The 26506-nt window shown below is 43.9% G+C and overlaps 1 protein-coding gene across 2 annotated transcripts in view; it reads left to right on the forward strand.

Annotated features, from left to right (window-relative positions):
- Window positions 1–26506, forward strand: part of ADAM19 (ADAM metallopeptidase domain 19) — a 49539-nt gene that overhangs the window by 17166 nt on the left and 5867 nt on the right. For both annotated transcript variants that reach the window (XM_083603820.1, XM_083603821.1), the window contains exons 4-18: window positions 6646–6724; window positions 8190–8266; window positions 11526–11718; window positions 12197–12262; window positions 14984–15055; window positions 15990–16156; window positions 16785–16869; window positions 17954–18093; window positions 18911–19088; window positions 19740–19829; window positions 21769–21964; window positions 22922–23030; window positions 23728–23929; window positions 25136–25213; window positions 26114–26222. In XM_083603820.1, coding sequence (XP_083459946.1) covers window positions 6646–6724; window positions 8190–8266; window positions 11526–11718; window positions 12197–12262; window positions 14984–15055; window positions 15990–16156; window positions 16785–16869; window positions 17954–18093; window positions 18911–19088; window positions 19740–19829; window positions 21769–21964; window positions 22922–23030; window positions 23728–23929; window positions 25136–25213; window positions 26114–26222 — 1841 coding nt within the window. The remainder of the gene's footprint in view (window positions 1–6645; window positions 6725–8189; window positions 8267–11525; window positions 11719–12196; window positions 12263–14983; window positions 15056–15989; window positions 16157–16784; window positions 16870–17953; window positions 18094–18910; window positions 19089–19739; window positions 19830–21768; window positions 21965–22921; window positions 23031–23727; window positions 23930–25135; window positions 25214–26113; window positions 26223–26506) is intronic.

Raw genomic sequence — 26506 nt, forward strand, 5'->3', positions numbered from 1 at the left:
AGCAAGACATGCAGTATTTTGTATCTCTTAGTTTCTGTTCATTGGAATTTCATCTTTTATTTCTCTCTTTGGACTTTGAACACATAGGAACCTTGGAGCCTACCTTATACCAAGTCAGATCATTGGTCCATCTAGCTTAATATTATCCACACTGATTGGTAGCAGCTCTCCAAGGTTTCAGTCCAAGAACATTCCCAGTCCTGCCTGGAGATCCTGGGGATTGAATTTGGGGCTCTCTGGGGTGGTAGAGCACAAAGGATGCTCTACCGATGAACTATGGTTATGTTCTTCTGTGCTTTTTGTTCATCTCTTGGAACCAGAGGTAGGATAGCTCTTTTGGTGGGGTGAAACAACTTTCTCCGATGAGAGCAAAATGATGAAGTCAAGGATGGGTGTAGAAATGGTGCAGATACCAAGGAAGCCCATGCAGAGGGGACACCATTTGAGTTGTTCTTTAGGCATAAAAATATTCTGGGATGGTGCTGAGGGAATGTGCCTTTCCCTTCCTCAGTCCTTGCATCCCTCTGACCATGAGGGATAGCTCAGTCGGTAGAGCATAGGACTCTTAATCTCAGGGCTGTGGGTTTGGGTGGAAGACTCCTGCACTGGAGGGGATTGGACCACATGATCCTCATGGTCCCTTCCAGCTATGGTTCTATGATGCCATGGAGGCATTTTGGAAAGTATGGATTTATCTCTCCATTCTGGTGGAGGCTTCAGTCGTGTAGGGGGCTGATGAAATCTCCAGAAGAGCCACGCGACAAGGGAGCTGCGATGTATGTGCCTCTGTTCCCTTGTTGCCATTCGGATGACACAATGCTCTTTTCTAACCTAATTTCCATCTGCCTCATACATAAAATATTTGACACTCCCCACCCTATACCACAAAATAGAAGCCTCTTCACTGCAGGCACTTTCGCTGATCTGCCCCATGGTGTTAAGATGGAGGATTTGTTAGGAACAATGGTATCATTGACAGAGCAGAGCTGAGCCAAGAGGGCTCTGAATGGGGCTGGAAAGGAGACTTTAAGACATCTGTACATTGTGGCTGTGGGCCAGGCCCTTGCTCACTCCTTGGATCTGACCCTGCTCCTGAGGTTTGCAGCTCAATGAAAACTGGCAGCAGCTGTCCACATACAGCCTGCATCTATACTTCAGCAGGAGGACATTCAGAACTGCAGGCAGCAGCAAGCAGCCTGCACCCACAGAAGTTATTCTTTCAAAGCAAACGCTGGGTGCATGCTATGTGGGTGTATCAAGGTCAGCTTTCACTTGCCTAGATATGGGCCAGTGATTTTTTTCTTCTGGGTTAAAGCTGCACCCCTCCACATATTACCAATTTAAAACGGGTTGTGTGTGTGTGTGTGTGCTCCAGCCATTTCTGAAATCACATCAGCTTTGAAAAACAGTTCCAGTTTTGTTGTTAATCTTATCAGCAGAAGCAGCTTCCTTTCTGAAGCACTGCAGATAGAATATGAGATTGAAGCCAACAGCTGGCAAAATGCTATCAGCCCCCTACAACAGGGTTGGGCTGATGCACAAACCACTTTTTGAAATCACTGGCTGGTCAGTCTTTGCTAGAGACTAGAGCCTGATCTATGGTGCTGACATTGCTTTCCTGCCAGGTAGTCTGGATTGGACTGATTTTTCACAACATTCACTGTCATAGTTAACTTGTATTCTTCTTTAGGGCCATTGCTTGTGATGCTCGAAAAATAATAACTGTCCTATTAGTCAGCAGAACCACTTAGTGATTTTCATCCCCTTGGCAGAAAAGAAACAAAAAGTGGGGGGGGGGGGGTTGGGGGGGGGAGGAGGCAGAGAATCTGAACCAAGTGGCTCATATTACTTTATCACAAGAGAAACTTAGAGCCATTTCTGTACAGTATACTGGAAGTGCCTAAGGTCTGCAGTAAATGCATATGTGAGTTGTAATAGCAGAGGTAATGAGGAAGCGTTTTCTATGTTGTGAGTTGCTTGGGAGTGATTTCTTGGGGGATCCATATTGTTGGCATGGCCACCTGGTGGCAGGTGGGACCAAAGCCAAAAGTGGGCAGAGGCACCCATCTCTCCCTCCCCACCTCTTTTTCTCTCTTTTGTTCTCTGTGCCCTCCTCTTGCTTTGGTTCTGTGGTGGGTGGAAAGAAAAGAAGCTTCTCCTTCTTCCTGACCAGCATGAAAACCCAACAGGCTGGGAAGTCATCACTGGGCAAGGGGATGGTACAGAAGAGGATGGAGCAGGGCTAAAGAGGAGGAGGGGTCATGGCAGAAAGGCACTGGGACCTGCATCCAGTCATGGGGTTGGTAGTTTCCCACTCCTGTTTTAGTAGGGGTGACAAATAGACATTTATTTATTTAGGCATTTCCAGAGCTTCACCTTCATCTAAAACATGGACCTCAGAGACCTGTCGTACATAAAAGTCAGTCCAAATCTCTACTATATATTTGCTTAAAGAACCAAAACAATAACACCTGAGAAATAATAAACCAACAACTATTCAACGAGCAAAAGTTAGAACTAATAGTTTGGAGTGAGATAAACCATGAGCCCAGGTTCACATGTAATGCTATGCAAACCTATGGAATAGTGTTGGGTCTCACGAGAACAGCACTAATGTGGCTGCAGTTTTTACTGGTGCTCATTCAGGCTAAGCCATGAATTGGCTTAGTGCCAACGTCTAAACCATGTCACAATCGTGTGTCTGTGTGTGTAACTTATAGCGCACAAAGAAAAATGTTTACCACAGCTATTTGGGATATGAACACATTGATCAGCATTGCAGAAACCAGACCTTCCTCTTTCAAATAAATAATAACACATGCAAAAAGTTGGCCAAATGACCTCAGAATTACATTGCTGCTCATGTGTTAGATCGCCATTTCAATGTTTGGTTTTATTTTATGTTGGATTTAACTGTAGATCCCTGCCAGGCATTTGTTTAGTGTCCAATTAAGGATGTTTTATTTTTGTATTCATAAGCATGAAATGGTGTGGCTCATAGCCATTAAGTTAGCTTAACCCTGCTTATTTTGGGTCCATGGGTTTGACAATAAGAACATAAGAATTAGAAAGGTCTGTTTTTGTTTTTTCAAAAAATATAGGGATTGCAAATAATCTCAAAACAACATATGTTCCAGACAGTAGGATGACCTCTGGAGGTGGGGAGTACACAGGTAGGGCTCCTTGACTGCACCATGTGCTTTCCGTCCTCTTAAATTCCTGATGTAAGAGCTGTTGTGCTGGATGGCCCATAGCCTCTAGCCATAGGAAAAATTAGAATCTGTGACTTGCCTTGTTTCAGGACTTAGCCCAATTTGTCACATGCTGGCCACATTTGTACTTACCGGTAGGTCCTTCACATCTTGCCCATACTCGTTAACCGCAGCATGACACATTGAGTGTTTACTGACATTTGTGTGGTAGGCTGACAAAAAATGGAAACCAGCAAGTTACTGAAAAATTTCATTTTGAGTATTTTCATCCTGACTTTTAAAAAATAAAAATACCACGTGATTACTTGTATTTTGACTTCTCTAGAATAAGATTCATACTCAGGGCCAGGCTGGGTCATTTTGCTGCTTGAGGCAAAACCACCGCCTGCACTGTGCCCAGCCCCCACCTTGCCACTGGGCGCCTGCCACTTGCTGTGGCTTGGCACTCACTGCCCAGCACTCGCCACTGTTGAGTGCTTAACATGTCCTGCTCCTCCACTATGGTGGCTGCACCCCAATCCCCCAGTGGGACATAACAGTTCTATTAAGCTGCACCTGATCTTCTTGGAATATACCGTGTAAAGTGGAAATGGCAGGACTTTTAGAGTGATGGGATCTCAGTTGTTCTTGGGGCCCTGGTAAATACCCACCTTCCGGAGTTAGCCTTGACCACAATAATATTAAGTTTGCATTAGTAGGGCAAAACTCAGATTGTTGGGTTTTGTTTGCTCGGTGTAAATAACCCCAAAATTTCCTGTTTCTTTTGTAGTCTAAAGAATGGCATCATAGGTTGGGAAACAATAAGGGGAAATGGAGTGAGAGACACACAATTCAGGGAATGTATAAACAATATCCATTGAGCTTATAGTGCCCTTAGTGTCGTCGTACATATGCCAAGGTGCAAGTCATAACTCAGTGGCTTTGAATCTATCCTCTTTTAATCAGATGTCCAAAGATGGGAGGAGATAAAAGATTTTCAAGTAAAATGAAGTTCAAGTGAACAGGCATAGGGGTACAGTGTTATATGTATGGGTAAGTTAGGTAACTTGGAGATGCTGGTAGTTGTGATTTGGATGAATGGTGATCTGCATATGCCAGTTCATGAAAGAGCAATGATTTTATAGCTCCCCTGACAATTCATTGCCTATTAGGACAAAATGGTCGTACTCAAGCTCTCAGCTGATGTCAGCAGGCCTTGGTTATCGGTGTGTCAATTATCACATGCTCTTATCTTTGACTTTGGATATACCTACATTACAAGTATTTGTGTTTTATACCAGTTTGTTATCAGCATCCACCAAAAAAATCTTGGATATTGCTGTTTGGTGAGGCTGAAAATTCTGTTTAGAGATCCCTCTTCCCCACCCTCATCCTCACAGAACTACAATTACCAGATTCTCCTGTCAGAGGGAATGACCATTTTGTTTCAGTCTGTACTACAGATATATTGCTCAAATATACTTTCATATTCTTGGTCTCAGCCCAGACTTAAGAACCAGGATATATACGTGTGTTTTTGTGTGTGTGTGTGTGTGAGAGAGAGAGAGAGAGAGAGAGAGAGAGAGAGAGAGAGAGAGAGAGAGAAAGTAAATGGGATAAATTTTCACAAAATTTATAAATAGAATGGGGAAAGTGGGTAAATTGGATTTTGTCTCCTCTCATAATATTAGAATGCTAGGTCCCCTGATGAAACAAAAAAGTACTACTCCATTCAAATTCTAAAATTCCATGTGACTTCCATGTTTTTAGTTATAGTTTCATGTGTGCAATTGAACTGCCAACTTGGAAGAGCTTACACTGGTCAAACCCTTTGCCTATCTGTGAAGTGCTTCCAGGAGTCACTACTTTAATTATTATTATTATTTAACCTCATCTGGGTTTACCACACCTGAAGCAAGTTTGGCACAGCCTCTCCTAAGGCCATTGCTTGCTCCGAGCATATTGCTTATGTCAGTTTCCTGGAAGCTAATACAGTTTGGGTGGGGAAAATAATTATTTCTTGCTTTCCAGACCATGACAACATAGGAGATAATAGAGAGCTTACTTTGCAGTATTTTTTGTTTAGGGTTTTTGTTTTATTATGGTTATCTGTAGTCTGCAGTTGCAAGGCTTGGTGTTCTGTATCAGCAAAGAAGGCCAGGGAAGCCAAATTAATTTTGCTGGAGTACAGTAACGATAAAAGGTTGCCATATTGGCATTAGTTGGCTTTATTTATCTCTAGAGCACATTCAGTATACAGAGGTACTTTTAATATCGTAACCTTCTGTGAAAGACATGCAACTAAGAGCTAACAGCTTACCCTAGGCCAGACAGTGAGCTATACAACTTTTGAAGTTAACTTAAATGATGCAGGGGTTTAAATGATGATCCTTCTGAAGGGAGCGAAGAAAAGAGATGCATTTTCCCTTATCTCTCCTGATGACTCACAGATCATGGTGAAGTGCCAGGGGCCATTTGTCGGTGCATACCAGACTTCCTGCAAAGCCTCAAAAAGCCTATCTTTCCCCTAGTTGCATTTGTGTATTTTACTCAGCTTGATGGTAGACATTGCAGGTTATTTTAGCAACACAGTGGTGTCCAGCAGAACAGGACAGCACTGCCCACTTGGCTTACCAACACGGAACTCACTGCCAATAACCAAGAAGGAAAAGGGCAAGTCAGTGGGGAGGTCAGCGCACTGCAAATGCGCTGGATTGGCTCTGCTGCTGTGCTTGCACAGCACCAACCTTTGCCCTGCCTTACCTCTCCCTCTTGGTTACCAGCAGCAACCTCCGCACTGGGAAGCAAGGTGAATAATGCCACCTCCACTCCACTCTGCCACGCCAGTTGCATCTCCAACAATATATTGTACAGACCCCAAAGAAGATTTGTTGCTGTTGTTGTTTAGTTGTTTAGTCATGTCCGACTCTTCGTGACCCCATGGACCAGAGCACGCCAGGCACTCCTGTCTTCCACTGCCTCCTGTAGTTTGGTCAAACTCATGCTGATAGCTTCGAAAACACTATCCAAAATCTTGTCCTCTGTCATCCCCTTCTCCTTGTGCCCTCCATCTTTCCCAACATCAGGGTCTTTTCCAGGGAGTCTTCTCTTCTCATGAGGTGGCTAAAGTATTGGAGCCTCAGCTTCAGGATCTGTCCTTCCAGTGAGCACTCAGGGCTGATTTCCTTAAGAATGGCTAGGTCTGATCTTCTTAAAAAGAAGATACTGTACTTTTATTTATTTTAAAGATTTCTATTTTCTACATACAACTTTGGCGGGCCCAAATGCCACATGACAATGTTGTTGTTTTTTTAAAAAAAGCTTTTGTAAGATATTGGTGTAAGCCTTTAATGATGTATGGTAGGAAGATTTCACAGAGGTGGACCGTTTAGGTAATGACATGCAAAATATAATTGTTTTCTGCTCTCTTTTGTCTCTCCTTTGTTGCTGGCAGGCACCTCTTTGCACCAGGCTATACGGAAACGCATTATACTAAGAGCGGAACTCCCCACACTGTGACTTTGAACAACACGGTAAGTATTGCGTGCCCAGCCGCAGAGTCCCCACCCCAGGGAGCCTAGCTGACTAGAGGGAATAGTGAATGGAGATGACAGCTGTAGGTTGTAGTTGGTTTCTCCTGTGCAAAAGGTAGAAGAACCAAGGCAGCCCAGATCAGTGCATTCACGGTAAGCAATTAACTATGGTTTGCTATGATGTGTGAACTGGGCCATACGATACAAACTGGATTGGCTCTTGTTGGCTCTTGTTCAATCATGGCAGGTCACACTTCTTCTCAAGAAGTCCTGTTGAATCTAAAACTGGATATCCATGAGCTGGCCACTCTGCTCTTGTCCTCTGCTAAGAGGGATCTGAACGTTGGTTATATTCTCAGTTCGCTGCAAAGCTTGCCCTTGCCAGCTGGCCCATATCCAGCAGGACCTTCTTCATGAATTAACTGAGTGGAAATGCTTTGACTGGCTGGCACTTCACCGAAACAGTGCAAAAATTCATATTGCTAATTAGATGATTAAAAAATGAAAAAGCTTGTGTCTATGAGCTCATCCTTCTTGTTGCTGCTTCCTCTTCCCTTCCTCTAGGCTTAAAGTTTCATGAGAAAGATTACTGTGGTGGAATTTTATTGGCAATTGGGTTGTAAAGCGCATTTTTCCTGCCATTTGTAATGACAGGAACCTGCTACAATAGGGCTTTATCACTTCATGCCATGTGGGTGTTTTAAAGATCTGAAAAGTAACAATGCTCCGGGAACCATTTGGAGAGAGCGGTAAAGTTCATATTGATTTCAGTGTGCTTTGGATCTGGCCTTTAGGCAGGCTTTCAAAGGAATTACGTTCAATAATACTGCAGGACTCAATAGTATTATGCCAAAATGTGAGGTTATGAGTAACTGATCTGTACTTTATTCACACCTGAATATTTATTTATGAGATTATAGAATAGGAACATTTCATTTATCTGTTACATTTATATTCCACCTTTCTTCCAAGGTACTTGCCTCCATTCTTTCCTCACAGCAAACCATAGAAATAGTGACAAGCCCAAAGTCACTCAGTGAGTTTTGCAGAGATTTGAAATTGGGCCTTCTGAGTCCTAGTCCCAGCATTTTAACTGTTACACCAGACGAGCTGCTTACAGTGGTGGAATATACCCAAAGAAAAGGAGACATGAATGTATAGTTGTTTCCCCCAAAATAGTACATGTACATTGCCAGATGGAAATGACAATGTGTTTATACTCAAGCCATGTGCTTTAGCCACATCTACCCTTCTTGGGATTTCAAAGCACCTTAGGTTTCATTGACAATAAAGGAAAAAAGCATATGAACTATGGACTTCTCATATGCAGGGTTTTTTGGGGAGCAGGTGAAGAGGAATCTATACATTTTGCTATCCTCTTCTTGCATCAACCATCAAGGGGAGTTGAGGAGGAAAAATAAATTTACAGATTAATACCTTGACAGTCTTTGTTCTGTCCTTCCAGGATCATTGCTTTTACCATGGTACTGTGAGAGAGGTAGAAGACTCAAGTGTGGCACTCAGCATATGCAATGGTCTACGGTAAGGTCAAGCTCTTCCTTAAAGGTAAAGGTAAAGGGACCCCTGACCATTAGGTCCAGTCGTGACCGACTCTGGGGTTGTGGCGCTCATCTCGCTTTATTGGCCGAGGGAGCCGGCGTACAGCTTCTGAGTCATGTGGCCAGCATGACTAAGCCGCTTCTGACGAACCAGAGCAGCGCACGGAAATGCCGTTTACCTTCCCGCTGGGAAGGTACTTGCACTTTGACATGCTTTCGAACTACTAGGTTGGCAGGAGCAGGGACCGAGCAACGGGAGCTTACCCCGTCACGGGGATTCGAACCGCCGACCTTCTGATTGGCAAGTCCTAGGCTCTGTGGTTTAACCCACAGCGCCACCCGCGTCCAAGCTCTTCCTTACAGAATCTCAAATTAGATCAGTTCTCTGGGATCACAGGGACATTCTGATAGTCTTGTAATTCCCTATCAGACAATATGGCAATGACATGTTTTTTTAAGCCATTCAATAGTTATTTTTTAGCCATACATGGAGGAATGGTGACAGATGTTAATGGGCATTAACTATGGCAGCTGTTACACATCCATGAACACAGTCTTAACAGTGAGTTTGTAAGTGACTGTGGAGGCCAATTCTGGGTCTACACATCCTTCCCCTGTGGGGGCATAGGTTTTCAGGCAGGAGTTGATCATGGTGAGGATTTGCCAAGCATGCCTTCCTCTTAACACATTTCTCCCTTTCATCCTGAGTTCGTGTTTCTTCAAAGCCCATGACACCTTTGGTTAAGGCTGTTCTCCAACTGGAGTGTTCGCAGGCCAGTGTTTCCCAATTGTTAGTGTTTATACTTCATTTTTTTTAAAGATTTGGTCAACCTCTTTTGTTGACCACCAGCATTACGCTTTCCAATTTTAAGTTCAGAATAGAGTAGTTGCTTTGGAAGATGATAATCAGGCATCTGAACAACATGAGCAATGGAACAACTTGAACTGGACTTGGACTACTGAGCTACACTGTTGGTAACAGAATGGTAGATTTGATTTGTTTATTTATTGCACTTATATCCTCCTTTTTTCCTACAATGGAACCCTGTGCAGCAGACATGTGGTTCCCAAGTGGTCTCCCATCCAGACACTGACCAGACCTAGACCTGCGTAGCTTCAGCAAGACTATGCCCTGATCTAAGCCACAAGAACAGTTCTTATGTTGCCCCAGCTCAAACTTAGAATCTCCACATAATTGTAGGGTTGGAAGGGTTGGAAGGTCTAACTCACTGCAGTGCAGGATACTTCTGCTCAACATGGGGCTCAAACCTACGACCCTGAGATTTCAGAGTCTCATGCTGTACCAACTGAACTATACCGAAACGTCAAATGACATCAGTGAGGGATCCCCAGAAATGTACATTCAAAAGGAGGTTATCTGCATTAAGATTTTCACCTCCAAGCACCATCTGAAGAAATGTTCATTAGGTACTCAAGATTCTATTCCTCTGAATTCTATCTTACATAAAATCTCATCATCAATAGAATCATTTCAGTATCTTCAGTTTCCACCGCATGCTTGCTTTCCTGCCTTCTTAGAATCTTATCTCTTTATCTCAACAGATTATTCTGAATTTCTTCCTTTCAGTGCCAGCATTTTATAGCAATCTTGACATACATGCTTCTTCTGAAAAGCTGTTCTCTTCCATTTACCCCTCGCAAGAACAGAATTCTATTACATCCCATGTTAGCCACAAGTCTGTTGTACAGATACGCACATATTTATTCCACGTGAGATGATTTGACCTCCTGAAATGACAAGTTAAAGAGATTATTTTTATAAACAGGACGTGGTTTCCTTTTGGTCACCTTTATAAAAAGCCATTTGAAAGCTGGGCTGCCATCCAGCCAGGAAACAGTTTTGGCCAATTTTTATTTCCCCCCCAAATCCCTCAATGACCTCAAGTCACTTTAATGTAAACAAACTGTCCAGTAGTGTAAACAAAGCAAATCCTGGCCATTTATGGCTGACATAATACACAGAGCCCACACAAAATAGGAAGCATTGCAGGTGCATGCTGGCCTACTTTCACCCCCCCCCCCATTTTCCGGTACTTTATCCCTGGCTGCAAAATGACCATCTGAAACCTCATTTTTCATTTACAGTAGAGTTGGTCCATGTGCTGGCCAGTATCCTTCATGTTGTTCTAAGTCCTTTCAGAATTACTGGAGGAATACAGAAGCTAAACACTTGCATATGTTTGTACTTCTCAAGGGGGGAAGTGAGCAGGTGGGGAAGGGTGTAACCATCTCTAAGGCCAAACACTTCTTCCTTGGTACAATGCACTCAAAACAATCTCATTTGAGAAATTGTTCCCAGTCATTCTGCATAAATAATAACTGGGAGAGCAAAAACACCCAATTTTATATAGGCAATTCTCATGAAACAATACTAGTTTCCTTTGTTGAAAACAGGCCTTTCTGTAATTTGTAGTTGAAGTGATCGCAACTAAAGCCCCTTTACTAAAAATAAGTGCCCAGAGTATTAATAATAAGGTATCCTAGTGCTGGCTTGTGCTAGCACAGAATATGGCCCCATGTGTTCTCTTACCCTTCTGTGATCTTAGGTAAAGGTAAAGGGACCCCTGACCATTAGGTCCAGTCGTGACCGACTCTGGGGTTGCGGCACTCATCTCGCTTTATTGGCCAAGGGAGCCGGCGTACAGCTTCTGGGTCATGTGGCCAGCATGACTAAGCCGCTTCTGGCAAACCAGAGCAGCACACGGAAACGCCGTTCACCTTCCCGCCGGAGTGGTACCTATTTATCTACTTGCACTTTGACATGCTTTCGAAGTGCTAGGTTGGCAGGAGCAGGGACCGAGCAATGGGAGCTCAGCCCATCATGGGGATTCGAACCGCCAACCTTCTGATCGGCAAGTCCTAGCCTCTGTGGTTTAACCCACAGCGCCACCCGCGTCCCTTCCATGATCTTAGGCCTTAGCAAAATGTGCTGAAACTTTCTTTTATACAAATTCAGTAAAAAAATATTCTGCAAAATACAGTATACACCAAGCTAGGTGATTATTGGTTTGTATTCATAGAATCATTGAGATGGAAGAGACCATGAAGGACATCTAGTGCAACTTCCTGCAAATGCATGAATCTTTTGCCCAACATGAGGCTTGAACCCATGACCCTGAGATTAAGATTAAGATGCTCTGGCGACTGAGCAATCCCAGAGAAATAATGAAGTGTAAATACTTGCCTACCATAACTTCTGCTTTATTGATTTTGTCTTCCAGTGGCCTTATAGTCCTGAGCAACAACCTCAGTTATATCGTGGAACCACTGCCTCATAGCCAAGAGCAACACTTGATCTACAGGTCTGAACATCTCAAGGTTGCCAGGGGTACCTGTGGAAACCAGCATTCAGGATCAAAGGCTATGGATTGGCTTGGAGAGTTGACAAGCCCAGCCGGGTCCAGTTATCGCAGGGTTAGTACTTCTGAATTATTCCGTTGCATCCTAGAAGACATCTGTTTTAAAAGCTTTCAGGAAAACGATGATTCATGCTTAAGTGTTTAAAGTACTTCACTTGTATTATCTCAATAATCATGGGAACAACAGTATAAAAAAGGCCGCATCATTATTCCTAGATTACAGATGAAGGACTGAGGCTAAAAAACAGTGATTTGCCTTAGGTCCCCCCCAGGAAAATGAAGTCTGAGCTGAGAATCCATGTGTATAACAGAACTGCTCCTCTCTCTTCTTTGCCCACATGCCACCTATACTGCCCTCAAATCTGAGCTGGAGAGGTGGGGTTTTCTCTTGAAATTATGAGGACTACAAACAGTTTCTAATTATTTCTAATTATTTTTGAACCTCACAAAATGAGTACATTTTTATAAAAGTGTTTTTTGGATTTCAAAGAGCCTCATGAAACAGTTTGGGATGTGTACTTTTGTCACCATAGGTGAAGAGGGATGACCAACAGTCTATGAAATACGTGGAGCTCCTGCTAGTGGCTGATTATGCAGAGGTAAGAGGGACGTGGATTTATACCAGATCCAGAATCAAACCCAGGATAGACAGTTCAGGGCCAAACTACTTATTACACATGAGATCAATGATCGGACCTTCACCAGAAGGTCTTTTTACTTAAAAGAAGCTGTAGGGGGATCCTGCATCCATATCTCCACCCCTTCGGTGCTAATAGTAACTTTGGAGGCTGCTTTAAAGTAAAAATACACAAAATTATGACACAAAATCAAAATATCCTGTGTGATATGTTAATTGGACCTGTTGAGCTACCAAAAATAGCAAAACAGGAAAGTTTTGCCTTGGATTGTTTTATCTGATGTTTTAATGTGTTTTAAAATGCTTTGATATTTTTTCTTAGAAATACAAAGCGGTATAGAAATAAAATGAGTATAATTTATGTGCGTTTTCCAAACCTGATTTAACAATGCTCCTTATCCCAGATCTGTATACTTCTCTTCTCCTGTTCTTTTAGCTGCAGACCCTTCTGCTGAAACATGTAGCAAAGGATCAAACTGTATTGAGAGCACTCATATATTTCATATTGTGTATATTAGCAACTGACAGAAATGTAAAAACATCCTGTCTGCATGTGCCTGGAATCTGTTTCTAATCAGTGACCTGGAGCTAGTTGAGTCTTTGTCTTGTTAACCATCCCCAAGAGCATTAGGTCATTCACGCATCTTTTATTTTAATGGCTTTTTTTCCTGGCACACTCTTCTCCTAAGATTTCATCGCTGCTCATATAATTTATGTCGGGGTAACTTGATCCTCTCTGCATAACTGGATCTCTTCATAACTGTTGTTTTCCCACTTGCAATTTTACAATTGATGTAAAGGACACATTCCCCCTGTTGTGATATATCTGTGTGTCTGCACACATGCACATACACACAAGGCTTCCATTATGCTAGAGTTTGTGTTTCTGAATTCTCTATGCATAAATATCATGCATGACTATTGTGTTTAGTTAACCACAACTAGTGCCATTTGGATTTTACAACCAAAACTGCAATCCCACTTGGGCCCCTGGCTGCAAATTGTTCCAAGCAGAGTAGACAAACCACTGCATTTTTCTCAGCCTCAGACAGTGGTGGGGTACCTCTGGCCCACTGATCTAACTTGTAGACCTGTCAGGTCTGTTCACTTGCTCAAGTCATGGCCCCTTGCCCTACATATATGGTGCCAAGTGTGAGGCAGGAAAGGATGTGGCTACCTGTCAAAAGCAGGGTTTAGAGCAGTGTTTCTCAAGCTTGAGTCCTCAGCTGTGGTTGGACTACAAATCCCATCATGCCTAGCTAGCGGGACCCAGTGGTCAAGGTTGATGGGAGTTGTAGTCCATCCACAGCTGGTGACCTGAGTTCAAGAAACACTGGTCTAGAGGCACTATTAATCAGCTGGTCATTGACACCTGCAAAACTCCCTGCCTATGCTATTGTGGTTTGATTTCAAATTGTGCAGGCAAAGGAGAACATTTCACCTGGTGATATTGTAATGTCAGGTGATTGACAGGTAGGCGCTGAGAAGCTGAGCAGGTGGTGTGAGAAAAATAACATTCTGGGTTTTCTGGTTGTTTGCTCACCCTCCTTTTACTAGACAAAGTGAATACAGAAATACATAAGGAGACATCAGATAGAAAAATAGGCAACCTTTTCCCCAATCGCGCCCTAAAAGGGGGAAAAACCCACTTCACAAAACAGACCCACAAATAGTAGTTGCTTGGATCAAGCAACCTATGTTCAGTTAACAGACAATATTTTAAGGGACATGCACATCACACCCATTTTTGGGTGGTGTTTTTTTGCAGACACCGCAAAGCAGAAGCTACATCTGCTCTGCTGTGTCTGCAAAAACCAGCACGGCAATTTATGGAGGTTGCTATGCAAACATCTGGATGGGATAAGTTGCCCCGAGGCTAGTGTGGGTGTTGCAACCAGCAGAGCTTGAGGGACAGGGATTAGAACACTGATTACTAGATAGCATGCTGTGCATATGAGGAGAATACAACTAATCCTGCCAAAAACTTCTAGGCGGCATTTCAGGATAACGTTACAACTGTGTTCGGTCATGTAGGACAGAGACATTGTGCTCTTTTTATAATTACAAATAGCCTGATACAGAGGAATAATCAACACTGGTTAGTGGGCAGTCAGCTGCAGCAAGAAACCATTAGCATCTATGCCATCTGGACTGTACTTTCATGAACCCCACTAATCTGTCAGGGGTGAGTGGTGACACTAATTCTGCTAGGACAGGCAGGGTAACTAGACTCTGCTGTGCTAAGAGCTGGTTTTGATTTCGGTGCCATTCTGATGTTGCTGAGTAAGCCACATCATAAGGGCTGTGTACCTCCATGAGGCCTGTTCAACCTTTCCATTTCTAAAATTAGAGGTTATTACAGCGGTGCCTGAAATGCACAAAGGTGCCTGAAATGTGCTCCAAAAACTTGACCGTATAAAGACTATGCTGAACTTTTTATCTAAAGAATTCGAAAAAATTATTTAAGTGTTTTCTGGAAGCGCAGAGTACAAGGAAATTATTAAAGCTTGTAAATGTTCGTGGGATAAATTGAAATACAAATTTCAAATCCCCAGTAGTTGGGCAGTAAAAAAGGCAGCTCCTCAAGTGAGTTAGGCCAGAATCTCAAAGGAATAAATTTCACAGAGTTAGGAATGGCAGTGATATTTTATGGAATAATTCTGAAATGCTTTTCCCTCCCCAGTTTCAGAAGCATAATTATGATCTTCAAGCAACCAAAAATAAGTTACTGGAGGCTGCCAATTATGTAGATAAGGTGAGACCAAATAGCTACGTTTTATGAGAAAACAGCTTTTATTTTTTTAAAGAAAGATGTCAAATGCTAAGGACTTAACTACATGCTTATATGTGAATATTCACTTTTTTAAAAAATAAGAAAAGAGTTTGGGAAGTTTCATTTGTTGAAAAAAAAATGGCAGGGGGAGGAGTGCTTAACTTTCATCCCTCCCATCATTCCAACTTTCATCCCAAGGTCGCTGTTCTCCTGTGAAGTTCCAAATGTGTATTTGAATAATTTTAGTAGTAGCTTTACGAAAGGTATGAAACTTAAGATAAACCAATAATTAGTTAATTTAAGATAAAAGTGTGTATTGGCAACAAATAATATATAAATGAAATAAGGAATGGACGGGAGGTCAGGTCTACAGTCTAAGGAGCACTTTTTGCTTTGTAATTAATATTGTCTTTATTACTGTTTTGTTTGTGTTCTTGTTTTGTTTTTTGCTTTTTTGGTGTATCAATTAATAATAATAATAATAATAATAATAATAATAATAATAATAATACAAATGTGTATTTCAGAGGACAAATTTGTTGTATGGGGGAAAGCCACTGCAGGGGACATTTGAAGGAGAAAAATGATTGGCATGTAAAAAGATGAAGAACCTAACCCTATGCTGTTTTTTTCTGTACATCCCCTCTCCTCCCAGCTGCTTTTCCAAATATTTAAGCAATCAGTGGCAAATTCTGAGCGTTTGCATGTAATGTCTAGTACAGCTCTAAGAATCACAAAGAATTCAGTTCCAGCTTTTGCTGCATGTTTTATGTACATTTATTTCCCAAGGAGAGCTAGGTAAGGAAGAATGGGGTGTACTGTCTTCTAGGAAGATGTAACTCATATTGGAGCTATAATATGGTAGAAACAGAGGCATGTGATTAACTCCAGCTCTTCTTTTTCTCCAACCTCTTAGTTTTACAAATCTCTGAACATACGGGTTGCTCTGGTTGGGCTTGAGGTTTGGAATGACCACAATAAGTGTGACATCTCTGAGAACCCACATTCGACCCTGTGGTCTTTTCTTGCTTGGAGGCGTAAGCTGCTTATGTACAAAAAGCACGACAATGCCCAGCTAATCACGTAAGTTGTTTTTATAGGAATAATATGGCCGCTGCTCCGAGTTCTCTAGTTACTAAATGTGAACTGGTACTGTTCTATGTAACTGTGTTGATACTAGTCACACTTTAGATGTCTGCCCCCATCCCTGGTATAAAGGACCAAATGCAGATCCTGTTTCAAAAATACCTGCAACAACTTTCATGTCTTGCCAACCCCTACTGTAGAAGATTTGCATTGGTTCGTATTGACTTGTAATTTTTGGAGAAAGCAATGCAAGCTGCAAATTTAGGCTTAATTTCCAGATTTGCCTCTAAAATGTAACTGCATGCATAAACCAATTCAAAAGGCTGTGGTTTGTGTGAATCCTTTAATGTTTGCAGTGTTTAATGAACCACTGGGATCACTGCTGCTTATTGGAACGGTGCTGGGGTATAGCAGGGTGGTAGTGAGATCAGGGCAGAGTGGGAACACCTACTGTATGTGGTGACCCTACCAGAGCACTGCACAGCCCCAACCTCGCTGCCACCCAGCTCTGTCCAGGTTTGCTTGCAGCGATGGCAGTGGAGAAAGGGCAGCACAGACTGCTATGGAATGCTGGGCATGTTGACAAGCAGCTCTTCTCTGCAACGTCTCTCCAAATCTGTTTCAGTGGGATGTCCTTCCACGGTACTACAATTGGCTTGGCCCCCTTGATGGCCATGTGTTCTGTCTACCAGTCTGGAGGAGTGAATATGGTAAGCTTCCTAAACTTGACAAAGAGCACAACCCTCCAGGAAGTTGCTGTGCACAAGATCCGGCAAAATGAGTAGCAGCACAGCATCCCACGCTTCCACTGGATACTTCCCGTATTGTTTTGTGCCTGATGAAGCCACCATCCAGAGAATGCAAGCTCACAAGTTAACATTGCTTGGTGGTGATTCAGGAGACTACCCCTTGCCCCAAGAGCACTCCTTGAGATCACATGTGACCCTATCACAGATTCCTGTGATCGTTGTCCCAATAAACTAGAATTGCAGTTTTATGTACACTTACCTGGGAGTATCCTTGAGCACGGTGAAATTTATTTCTGAGTAGATATGCATGGGATCTTAGCTTAAACCATATATGGGGCACATGTTATCTTCCAGGTGCTGTTGGACTCCAGTTCTCAGGGCATCCCTAAGAGGAGTTGTGGCAAATGAGATTGTCTGCACCCACCCCCCACCCACAATTCCTTCATCTTCTCCCTGCTTCTGCCACCCATCCTCTTAATTTTGATGGCAGTGGCACCCCTTTCCCCACATCACTTCTGTTTTGTCTTCTGCTGCTGCTGCAGCAGCTGCCCCTCTGTCCCCCTGGTTTACATTCCCCTGCTTTTTCTGCCACTTTAGTGCCACCAAGGCCCTCTGTTCCCACCCTGCCTCGCTATAGGAACGAAGGCAGTGAAGAGTCTTGCTGGGTGGATAGGAGGCAGCAGGGTTGTTGGTACCTAGTACCTATCAGAGTGTGGAGCCTGGGGTGGTCACTCCAGTTTGCCCCCTTCCCAAGGATGTTGCCCTGCCAACTCCTGTCATCCCTGTCCAGGATTTTCTGAGATGATGGGATTTGGGAGTCCCAACAGCAACTGGAGGGGCACAGGTTCCTGATATCTGGCTTGAGTCTGAGGGTAGTTCTTCCCGGGAATGTTGCACAGCTGAGGGAGAGGAGAGCATCTTGCACCCATGCTTCATTGGGCGTTCTGATGGACAGGCCCATCTCCTGTGCCAGATAATACATATTTCTGTTCACACTTTGCTACGTGATATACTGACTCTCACCCTTGATTCCTTGTCTGGACAGGATCACTCTGAAAATGCCATTGGAGTTGCTGCCACCATGGCCCATGAGATGGGCCATAACTTTGGCATGAGCCACGATGCGGCTGGCTGCTGTACGGCCAGCGCTAGAGATGGAGGTTGCATCATGGCTGCTGCGACAGGGTGAGGTGGCTCTTCTCATTGTTTGGTAAAAACATGCTACGAACTGGGTTGCATTAGAGTGCTTTCCTTTATTTGTGACTGGTTTGAGGAAGGAGCTTAAATCTGAATTATAACTTTGTCAGGGGCTCATCCACACTTCTGAGAAGTTTTCTGCTTCCCCTGTGCTTCTAGCCATGAGCCAAAGTGGTTTTCTGTTTTCCCTGCCACTTTCCCGCTGAATCAGAACAAACATCAGTCCACAGAAAACCTGATTGGCATTTGCTCCAATTCAACGGTAAAGAGCCAGTTTTTCTGGGGGCAGTGGCATAGCGTGGGTTGTCAGCACCCGGGGCAAGGCAAGTAATTTGCGCCCCCTAACCCGTGGATTTGCGCCCCCTAACCCATGGATTTGCCCTAACCCCAGATGTTGCGCCCGGTGCGGCCCGCCCCCCCTGCACCCCCCACGCTACGCCACTGTCTGGGGGAAAGCAACAAGACCAGTGGAACAGTGGATGAGTCAAAATATCAGTCTACCCACCATGTTTTTCACTCTCTCAGAGGTCAGGAAAATTCTAACACTCTAGCACTTAAAGTTCAGTGATAAAATGAAACAGCACTCCCCCCCCCCCACTGAATATTTGGTACAGGACGGATTCCTGCTTAAACGCAAAAAGGGCAATTCTGTTGTGCCTGCCATTCACTTGACACAGTAATGATATACCGATAGGGAAAGGTAGCATTGTTCGCTGGTGGTTTCTAGTAACAAAATATTTTCTTGTGTCACTGTAATGCATTACTTCACAACCCATTCAAAACAATGTGCCCTCCTTGCTTGCAGGGACCCATTCCCCAGGGTATTCAACAGATGCAATATGAAGGAGCTGGACAGGTACCTGCAGTCTGGTGGAGGGATGTGTCTTTACAATATGCCAGATACCAAGACCTTATACGGAGGACAGAGATGTGGAAATGGCTACCTGGAGGAAGGGGAGGAGTGTGATTGTGGAGAAGAAGAGGTAACTCTTGTTGGACTTATTTCATGATCAAAGGGGTCACTGGCACGACTTTACATTATCCATGTTACAACAACTTTTAAAAACTAAAACATAGGCTGCAACATAAGAAGAGAGAGAAAATGGAATTATGTTACAGTGACATATCAGCAACACAAACACTCTCTGTAAACCTGGAATTGTTCTGCCTCTGTCCCCCTCCCACCCCCATAGAATGATTACTGGGCTGTTTGTAATTCCAAATCCCCTTTGCAACTAAAGAACCAAGAGTCTTGTGGCATCTGGAAGACAATTTTTCTTGTGACAAAAGCACAAAACTAGACTAGATGCACAATCTCATGGGAAGCGATTTGGCAATGAAATAAATGAATGACAATGATAATAAGGATAGCATTTTGATCCAAATTTATGTGAGAATTGCTGCAGTTTGATAATTCTGACAGCTCCCAAGCACATCATGGAGGTAGTAATACAGTTAGGAAATGTGCTTGGAGCTCGTTCCAGGTTATTTGTTATGTGTGTGGTTTAAAGACCAATGGCACATGCAGTTACAACCTTACAACCTGCCCTGGAAAGCAGCCCAATGCTCCCTGGTGTTTTTTTGTCTGCCCTGTAAACACAGCACGTGTCTTGTTTCTTCCCCCTCTCCCTTAGGAATGTAATAATCCTTGTTGCAATGCCTCTAATTGCTCTCTGAAGCCTGGTGCTGAGTGTGCCCATGGAACTTGCTGTCACCTCTGCAAGGTGGGGTTACTTGGTTCCTCTCTGTACAGCACAACAAATAAAGGTTTGCTTTCCTGTTTATAGGACAATAACTGAGAAGGAGAGGGAGGGAGACTGTGACCTTGTTCTGTCTGGGGCTGGTTTGCATGTTAGATTCACACTTCTTTTAGGAAACCCAGGTATAAAAAGTACTCCACTTTAAATGGAAGAACACATGCATAGCACTTTCAATGGTAAACTGGGCACAGGGGTTGAAATATGTGGCTTTCCTTATAGTAAACACAGAAACAGCAAACCAAGTGATCAAGCCCCACTTCTGCAGTCACCGCAGGGAGACCTGGTCATTTAAATATGCACAAACCGCTTTTGACAATGCCACAAGTGTATTTTGCTAGCGTCAGGCTGGATTTTTCTTGAAATGCCTTCTGTTGCTGCTGGACAGAAATCTACAGGTGTTTGTGTGCCTAGGCGAGACTGTGAAAGAGCCACCTATTTTCTCGTCTTGTGGGAAACCTACTCCTCAGCCCCAGCCCCCAGCCCCTACCCTGCCAGCTGTTTTGGCTTATACTGGTGCCGCCTTGTGTTTATGGGATATAGCAACTGCAAGTGGATGGCTTGTCTTTCAAAGCAGGCAACTGGCTGGTGTGGGGCCTCCCTGCTCGATTCTATTACCAGTTATTGGTATTTCTTTTTCTGCGCTGCGGGCGCCTCAATGCTAGGGAGACAAAACATGTACTTAGGCACACAGAGGCTGTTTTCCAGGGGGATTAAACTGCCTTGTATCTCGCTTAATAGCTTTCTGTTCTGCTTTACACTACCCAAAGCTGAATTCCTTTGCCAGCCAACCAGCTGATAAATCTGTAGCGGTAGGCTCGGGTGGGGTGCAGATGCCTGTGTCTCATTTTACGTCTCAGTTTTCCTAGGCAAGTGTAGTTAAAATAGTCTTGGTATGTTAACTGCTTCCATGCTCCTCTCCAAATGCCGACTTCCATTAGAATCAGGTGCCTGGTGCAACCCAGACAGATGGGCGGCACATCATCATCATCATCATCACCACCACCACTGCACATGTTGGCTCTGTTTGTGGCCAGTTTATCAGGTCCAGTCGTTCTCCAAGCAATTTCCATCTTTTTGCAGACAACTGCAACATTTTAATCCTCTCCATCAGTTTCAGGGAATCTTTTGTCTTCCAGATGTTGCTGAACTACAACTCCCATCAGCCACAGCCAGCATGGCCGGTGGCCAGGGATGATGGGAGTTGGAATCCATCAGCATCTGGAATGCCAAAGGTTCCCTACACCTGCTCTACGTGGTGTCAGCTGCCTACAGCCGGAACAAGGCTGACAATCACCGCACTTTAAAGCAGTCGCCGTAGCCCTGAGGATGGTGAGGAGCAGCTGTTAGTCCTTCAGAGTTCTGCACACAAGATTCATTGTGTTTTTGTGTGAGCACGGATACTTCTCTTCCGCCCTGTCTTTGCGTTGAAACTTTATGTTGTGCCAGCAGTATATTCCAGGCACCGTGCAGAATACAGACATAGGCTGCTCCCTGCCCTTCCCATCTAACCTAGTGCTGTCTACTCTGGCTAGTAACAGAAGCTCCTCAGTGGTCTTTACCAGCACTGCTGTCTGAGTGAGATCTTTTAAAAAATGGAGATGTTGGGGATCGAACCTATGTCATTAAGGACAAACAAGGGTGCAGCAATGCCCAGAAGCCACCCTCCTGTCACTGCTGCTGCTGACCAATACAGCGTGCCCACAAGGTTGTGGGACTGCTGGATTGATGGAATAGGTACATCAATGCATACCTATTCAAACTGGTATTCTATAAAATCATGAACATTGTAGAAGGTGTGGGAAAGCTACAGGCAGAAAGATGAACCTGTTCACTTAAGTCACCAGGTGTGCTTACCTGAGTTTTACCCTGGAGCAACTCTTTTAATTGTTTCCTCTTTCTTTAGTTGATTTCACCGGGGACTCTTTGCCGGGAACAAGCCAGACCTTGTGACCTGCCAGAATACTGTACAGGCAAATCCCCGTTCTGCCCTGCAAACTTCTACCAACTGGATGGCACTCCTTGTGCGAGTGGCAGGGCGTATTGCTACAGCGGAATGTGCCTCACGTATGAACAGCAGTGCTTGCAGCTCTGGGGATATGGTAAGGAGGGACATGTGACTAAATGGGATGGGGGGCTTTTCAAACAGCATGGGGTCTAGGGAAGGGAAGGAGCAAATTGTTCCCCTGCTGATATCCTGAGCTTGATGGATGGAGCTGTATTAGGACAGAGGAGCAGGGAAAATGATAGATTGGGGAATGGACTTTACATCCATTGAGTCTGCTGTGACCAGATGCAACCGTGACTTGTGTGCTCTTAATAGATAAGTAGAATGAATTTTAGCAGGAGCAGCTTCTCCTATCACAGTGCAGTAGGTTCAAGGGAAATTGCATATGCTAAAATCCCTTCTGCTACACAGCCCTGTCCCCAGTTGAATATGATCAACCTGTGGGGTCCATACCTTTATTGTGGCTGGTAGCAGTCCAAGCAAATGGAATGAGGAAAACCATTCCTTTTACTCTACCAGTAATTTTCTATCCAGATTGTCAAAAACTGAATCTCCTGGTCTCTAAAAATTATGGAAGACATTGCCTTTTAAATAAATATGGTTTTAGCAAACAATTTAATATTGGTCCCCACTTTCCTATTTCTTGCCTATGATATTTTGAATGGTGGGGAATAGCTTTTTGAACTTTCTTCACAGCCATGTGGAATTAAAAAACCTTTCTTTAAAAGGAGTATGGACTTCTCAGCTTTTGTTGGACTACAACTCCTATCATGCCTAGCTAGCAGGACCAGTGGTCAGGGATCATGGGAGTAGTAGTTCCACAACAGTTGGAGACCCAAGTTTGAGAAATGCTATGCTATCCTGTGCCACAGGGGGAGTGATACTGATGACTTACCTCGTATACCTCGGTTTCTCAGTGTTGCTGCTGGTTTTTTTGCTCTTCACAGTAGAGAGTTCACATCTACTGCCATGGTAGAAAGTCAGTGGTTGGCAGATTTGGGTAAGCTACTATCTTCCATAGAAAGCAGTTACATGAATCTCTTCCATGCAGGAGCAAGGCCAGCACCTGACATCTGCTTTGAGAAGGTTAATGCTGCTGGCGATTCCTATGGGAACTGTGGGAAGGATATCAATGGCCGATACAGGAAGTGCAACTTAAGGTAGAAAGCAGATCCAACTATTCTGGGTGGGATTGGTGTCCTTATAGGCTAAAGGCTTAAAAATAACCAGTTTTCTATTGTAACTGGCTGAAGATGACTTCTGGTTTCTTAGGAATTTTGTTAGCAATATTCAGTTGCTTATATTGAATATTTTAGTGAATGTTCATGCCATGTGAACGTAAACCATTCTTCAGCTGAAATATCCTTCAGCTTTTCTGAGTGTGTGGTTTGCATCTGGGGAAAAAAGCAGCATGACTTGTGAGTAAGCCCCCCCCCCACCTACTGTGTGAAATGAACTGTGTGAGGTGATCATTTGTGAACAAATCTGCTACTTAGAAAAAAGGCCCAGCTGGCCACCTCAAGTACTATTTATTGATGGGTTGCCACCAATCTTTTAAGGAGGAGGCTTAGGTGATCCCTCATGAGAAACTCTAATGAGAAACTTTATTTCTCAAAACCAAGCCTAACTCTAAGCATTGACTCCTTTGAGGGCGATCCCAAGATATATCCAGGGGAAAGTTGATGCAAACACACCATTAGTTGTGCCTAAGGAACGTTAGTTCCTGGTCCCATAGAAACTTCTCTGTCTCAGATTTGCTCATTTTGTAGGATGGAAATGATAGTTTCTTGAATGTGAAGAAAAGCTGACACTTTAGCCAGAATGCTCAGGTTCTCATGCACTATTTTCACTTTCTAGAGATGCTAAGTGTGGCAAGATACAGTGCCAAAGTTCTGCTTCCAAGCCTTTGGAGTCCAATGCTGTTGCAATTGACACGACTATCACATTAAACGGAAGGAACATATTCTGTCGTGGGACTCATGTATACCGAAATGAAGATGAAGGTGACATGTTAGACCCGGGCCTTGTGATGGCAGGAACGAAGTGTGGTGACAGTCATGTAAGTGCAGGTTGCCTACAATGCTCTGGCACCTTTTCCAACTGTGCGTTATGAAGAGAGCTCAGTTTATTTTGTTTTCAAAGCACCTGAGTGGCGCCACTTTTTCAGAGGTTTGATACAGCTTTGAAAAAGAAAAAATAACAAGTGGAACTCTCTTCAGAAATGAGTGTCAGGAACCAGAGCCAGGAGTAGGTCAGAATAAAAAACACCAGTGCCAGTGAAGTTAGCTCTTTATTCAAAGAAACCAAAACAGCACAGGTGATCACAGTGACTCTTCCCAGGAGGTCTTGCCCCAGTGAGGCAGTTGCGAGGAGTGAGGGTCACCACCTTCCCACCACTCTGTAAGGTTCCTCTTCAACTTCTTTCCCCCAGCAGCCTAAGGCTCTGTTGTCTTATCTCTCATTGCTCTGTCCTCCTAATTTCTCTATGTTCTGGCAGATCAGGAAGGACAGGGAGCTGGTCATAGTAGGAGCGGGGGACTCCCTGGCTTCTTCAGCAGCCTACTTCATCTCTGTCCCATCCCCCCCTTCCTCTTCTGCCTCTGATTCTGGACTGCTCTCTGCCCCATGCTCTTCCTGCTCACTAAATCCTGTTGCCGCTTCAGCTTCTGATGCTTCCTCCTGCCAATCTGTTCCCTCTTCTCCCTCGGACCACCCATTGTTGTCCCACCACCACTCCCCCGGCTCTGAGTCTTCTTCCCTTGGGGGTTCCCCAGCTTGTGTCTCCTGCCATCCAACCAGTCCATGACAATGAGTGTGCTCATTGTCATGTGCTTGTTGGAAAGCAGCTCCATGTGGGAGGGAATGTTCCCAACCCCCAAATTTGATCCCTTGTATCCTTCTAAGAACTGTGCTCAATACAAGGGAATGCTGTGAGGCTTGAGGCTGGTTGCGTTTCACCAGCTCCACCACATCGAATGTTGGGTGGAACACTACAGATCTGTGAAAGCAAAATAATTCTTGTTCAGCCTCATGTCAGCAGATCAGCAAGCTGTGGAGGGGAACCACAGAACAATAATAATTGGCTTTTGCCATTCTTCCACCACCTTTTGACTTCTGTTTGTTCCACCACTCCAGCAGCTACCAAGAGCAGCAGTATTATCTGTGGGGTGAAGCAATGGATTCAGCTTTGATTATCTCCTGGCCTAGGAATACATTTCATAGTACTGCTTCAGTTTTATCCTGAATGCCTGTCTTCTTCCTACAGATTTGCTTTGAAGGGCGCTGTAGAAACACCTCCTTCTTTGACACTGGAGACTGTGGGAAGAAGTGCAATGGCCATGGAGTAGGTATCTTGGTTTCTGCCTTCTTAATATGACGCTCTGTGCTACTTGCCCATTCAACTAGTGATTTTTATTTCTATCTGTAGGAGGAAATATATGTGATTTCACTGATGCATGCAGTGCCTCAGAACATAATCCCCGCATAAATAGACAAACTGATGTGAGCAAAGCTCAACTGGTTCAGACCCTGGCCCACCTCAAAAAAATTGTTTATAAATCCACTGAAAACTGATTCCTCCTCCATAGCTAGTGTTATTCCAGAACATCTGGAGGGTACCATGTTAGCTACTCTGCCCTGTGGCCTGCTAGAATGGCTTCCTGTACAACTGCATGCATTTATGGATGGGCTTTCAAACATAGATGTCAGATTGAGGTCTTCATGGATTTGTTTGGCATAGGGGGATTGTTGAGTGTTATGTAGACCTTGGATACTATGTGTTGGATGTGCTAGCTGTTCTTAAGCCATGTTGCAGTTTTTGAGAAGAAGCTATCCACGCCCATCATGGCCAGACAATGTTACAGGAAACATTTGCTAGGAGGTTAAAAATAGTGGAAAGTCAGTTTGGTCGCATTTCGGGAATGTGCATATATCCCAGTATACTTTTGAAGGGCGAAAACATATCCATTGGAACTTGGTTGGTAGAAATGATAGGAATTTCCACTGCAATTCTTAGGAAGGCTGGGTGGTATTAGACATGACTTTTGGGGGGTGGGGGTGGGGGAGATGAGACATTCTTCATATAGATGTAGTGTTGTTGAGCCCTGACAGTTGTCAACAGAAGGTGCAAGCGCTCCTTACAAATCCACCCTGCTGTGCTTTTGGATTGGAATGATCATAGTGTGTGATGTTTCTGCTAACAAGGAAAGGGTAATGTCAAATTTCCTCATTGTTCTCTCTACAGATTTGCAACAACAACCAGAACTGCCATTGTTTCAGTGGATGGGCACCTCCATTTTGCAATAAACCTGGGAATGGAGGAAGCCTGGACAGTGGGCCTATGCCTCAAAAAAGTGGGTGTGACTTATGTTATTTGGGGAAATTAAGGAAATCTGAAGGGGGTGGGAGGGAATTAAGGTAACTAGATACAAGAGAGGGCAAGGGAACCTGTACCTATATAGCTGAATGGGCGATGGAATTTGGCAGGTGGAGTTTTTGTCATAACTCCAGATTCCAGCAGCTGTAGAAAACTGCCTTATAATGAGTCAGAACATTGGTCCATCTAGCACAGTATTGTCTACACCAGCCTTTCTCAACCTTGGGTCTCCATATGTTCTTGGACTACAACTACCATCAT

Source organism: Podarcis filfolensis (genome assembly GCF_964270895.1).
Source record: "Podarcis filfolensis genome assembly, chromosome: 2".
In the NCBI taxonomy this organism is placed as follows: domain Eukaryota; kingdom Metazoa; phylum Chordata; class Lepidosauria; order Squamata; family Lacertidae; genus Podarcis; species Podarcis filfolensis.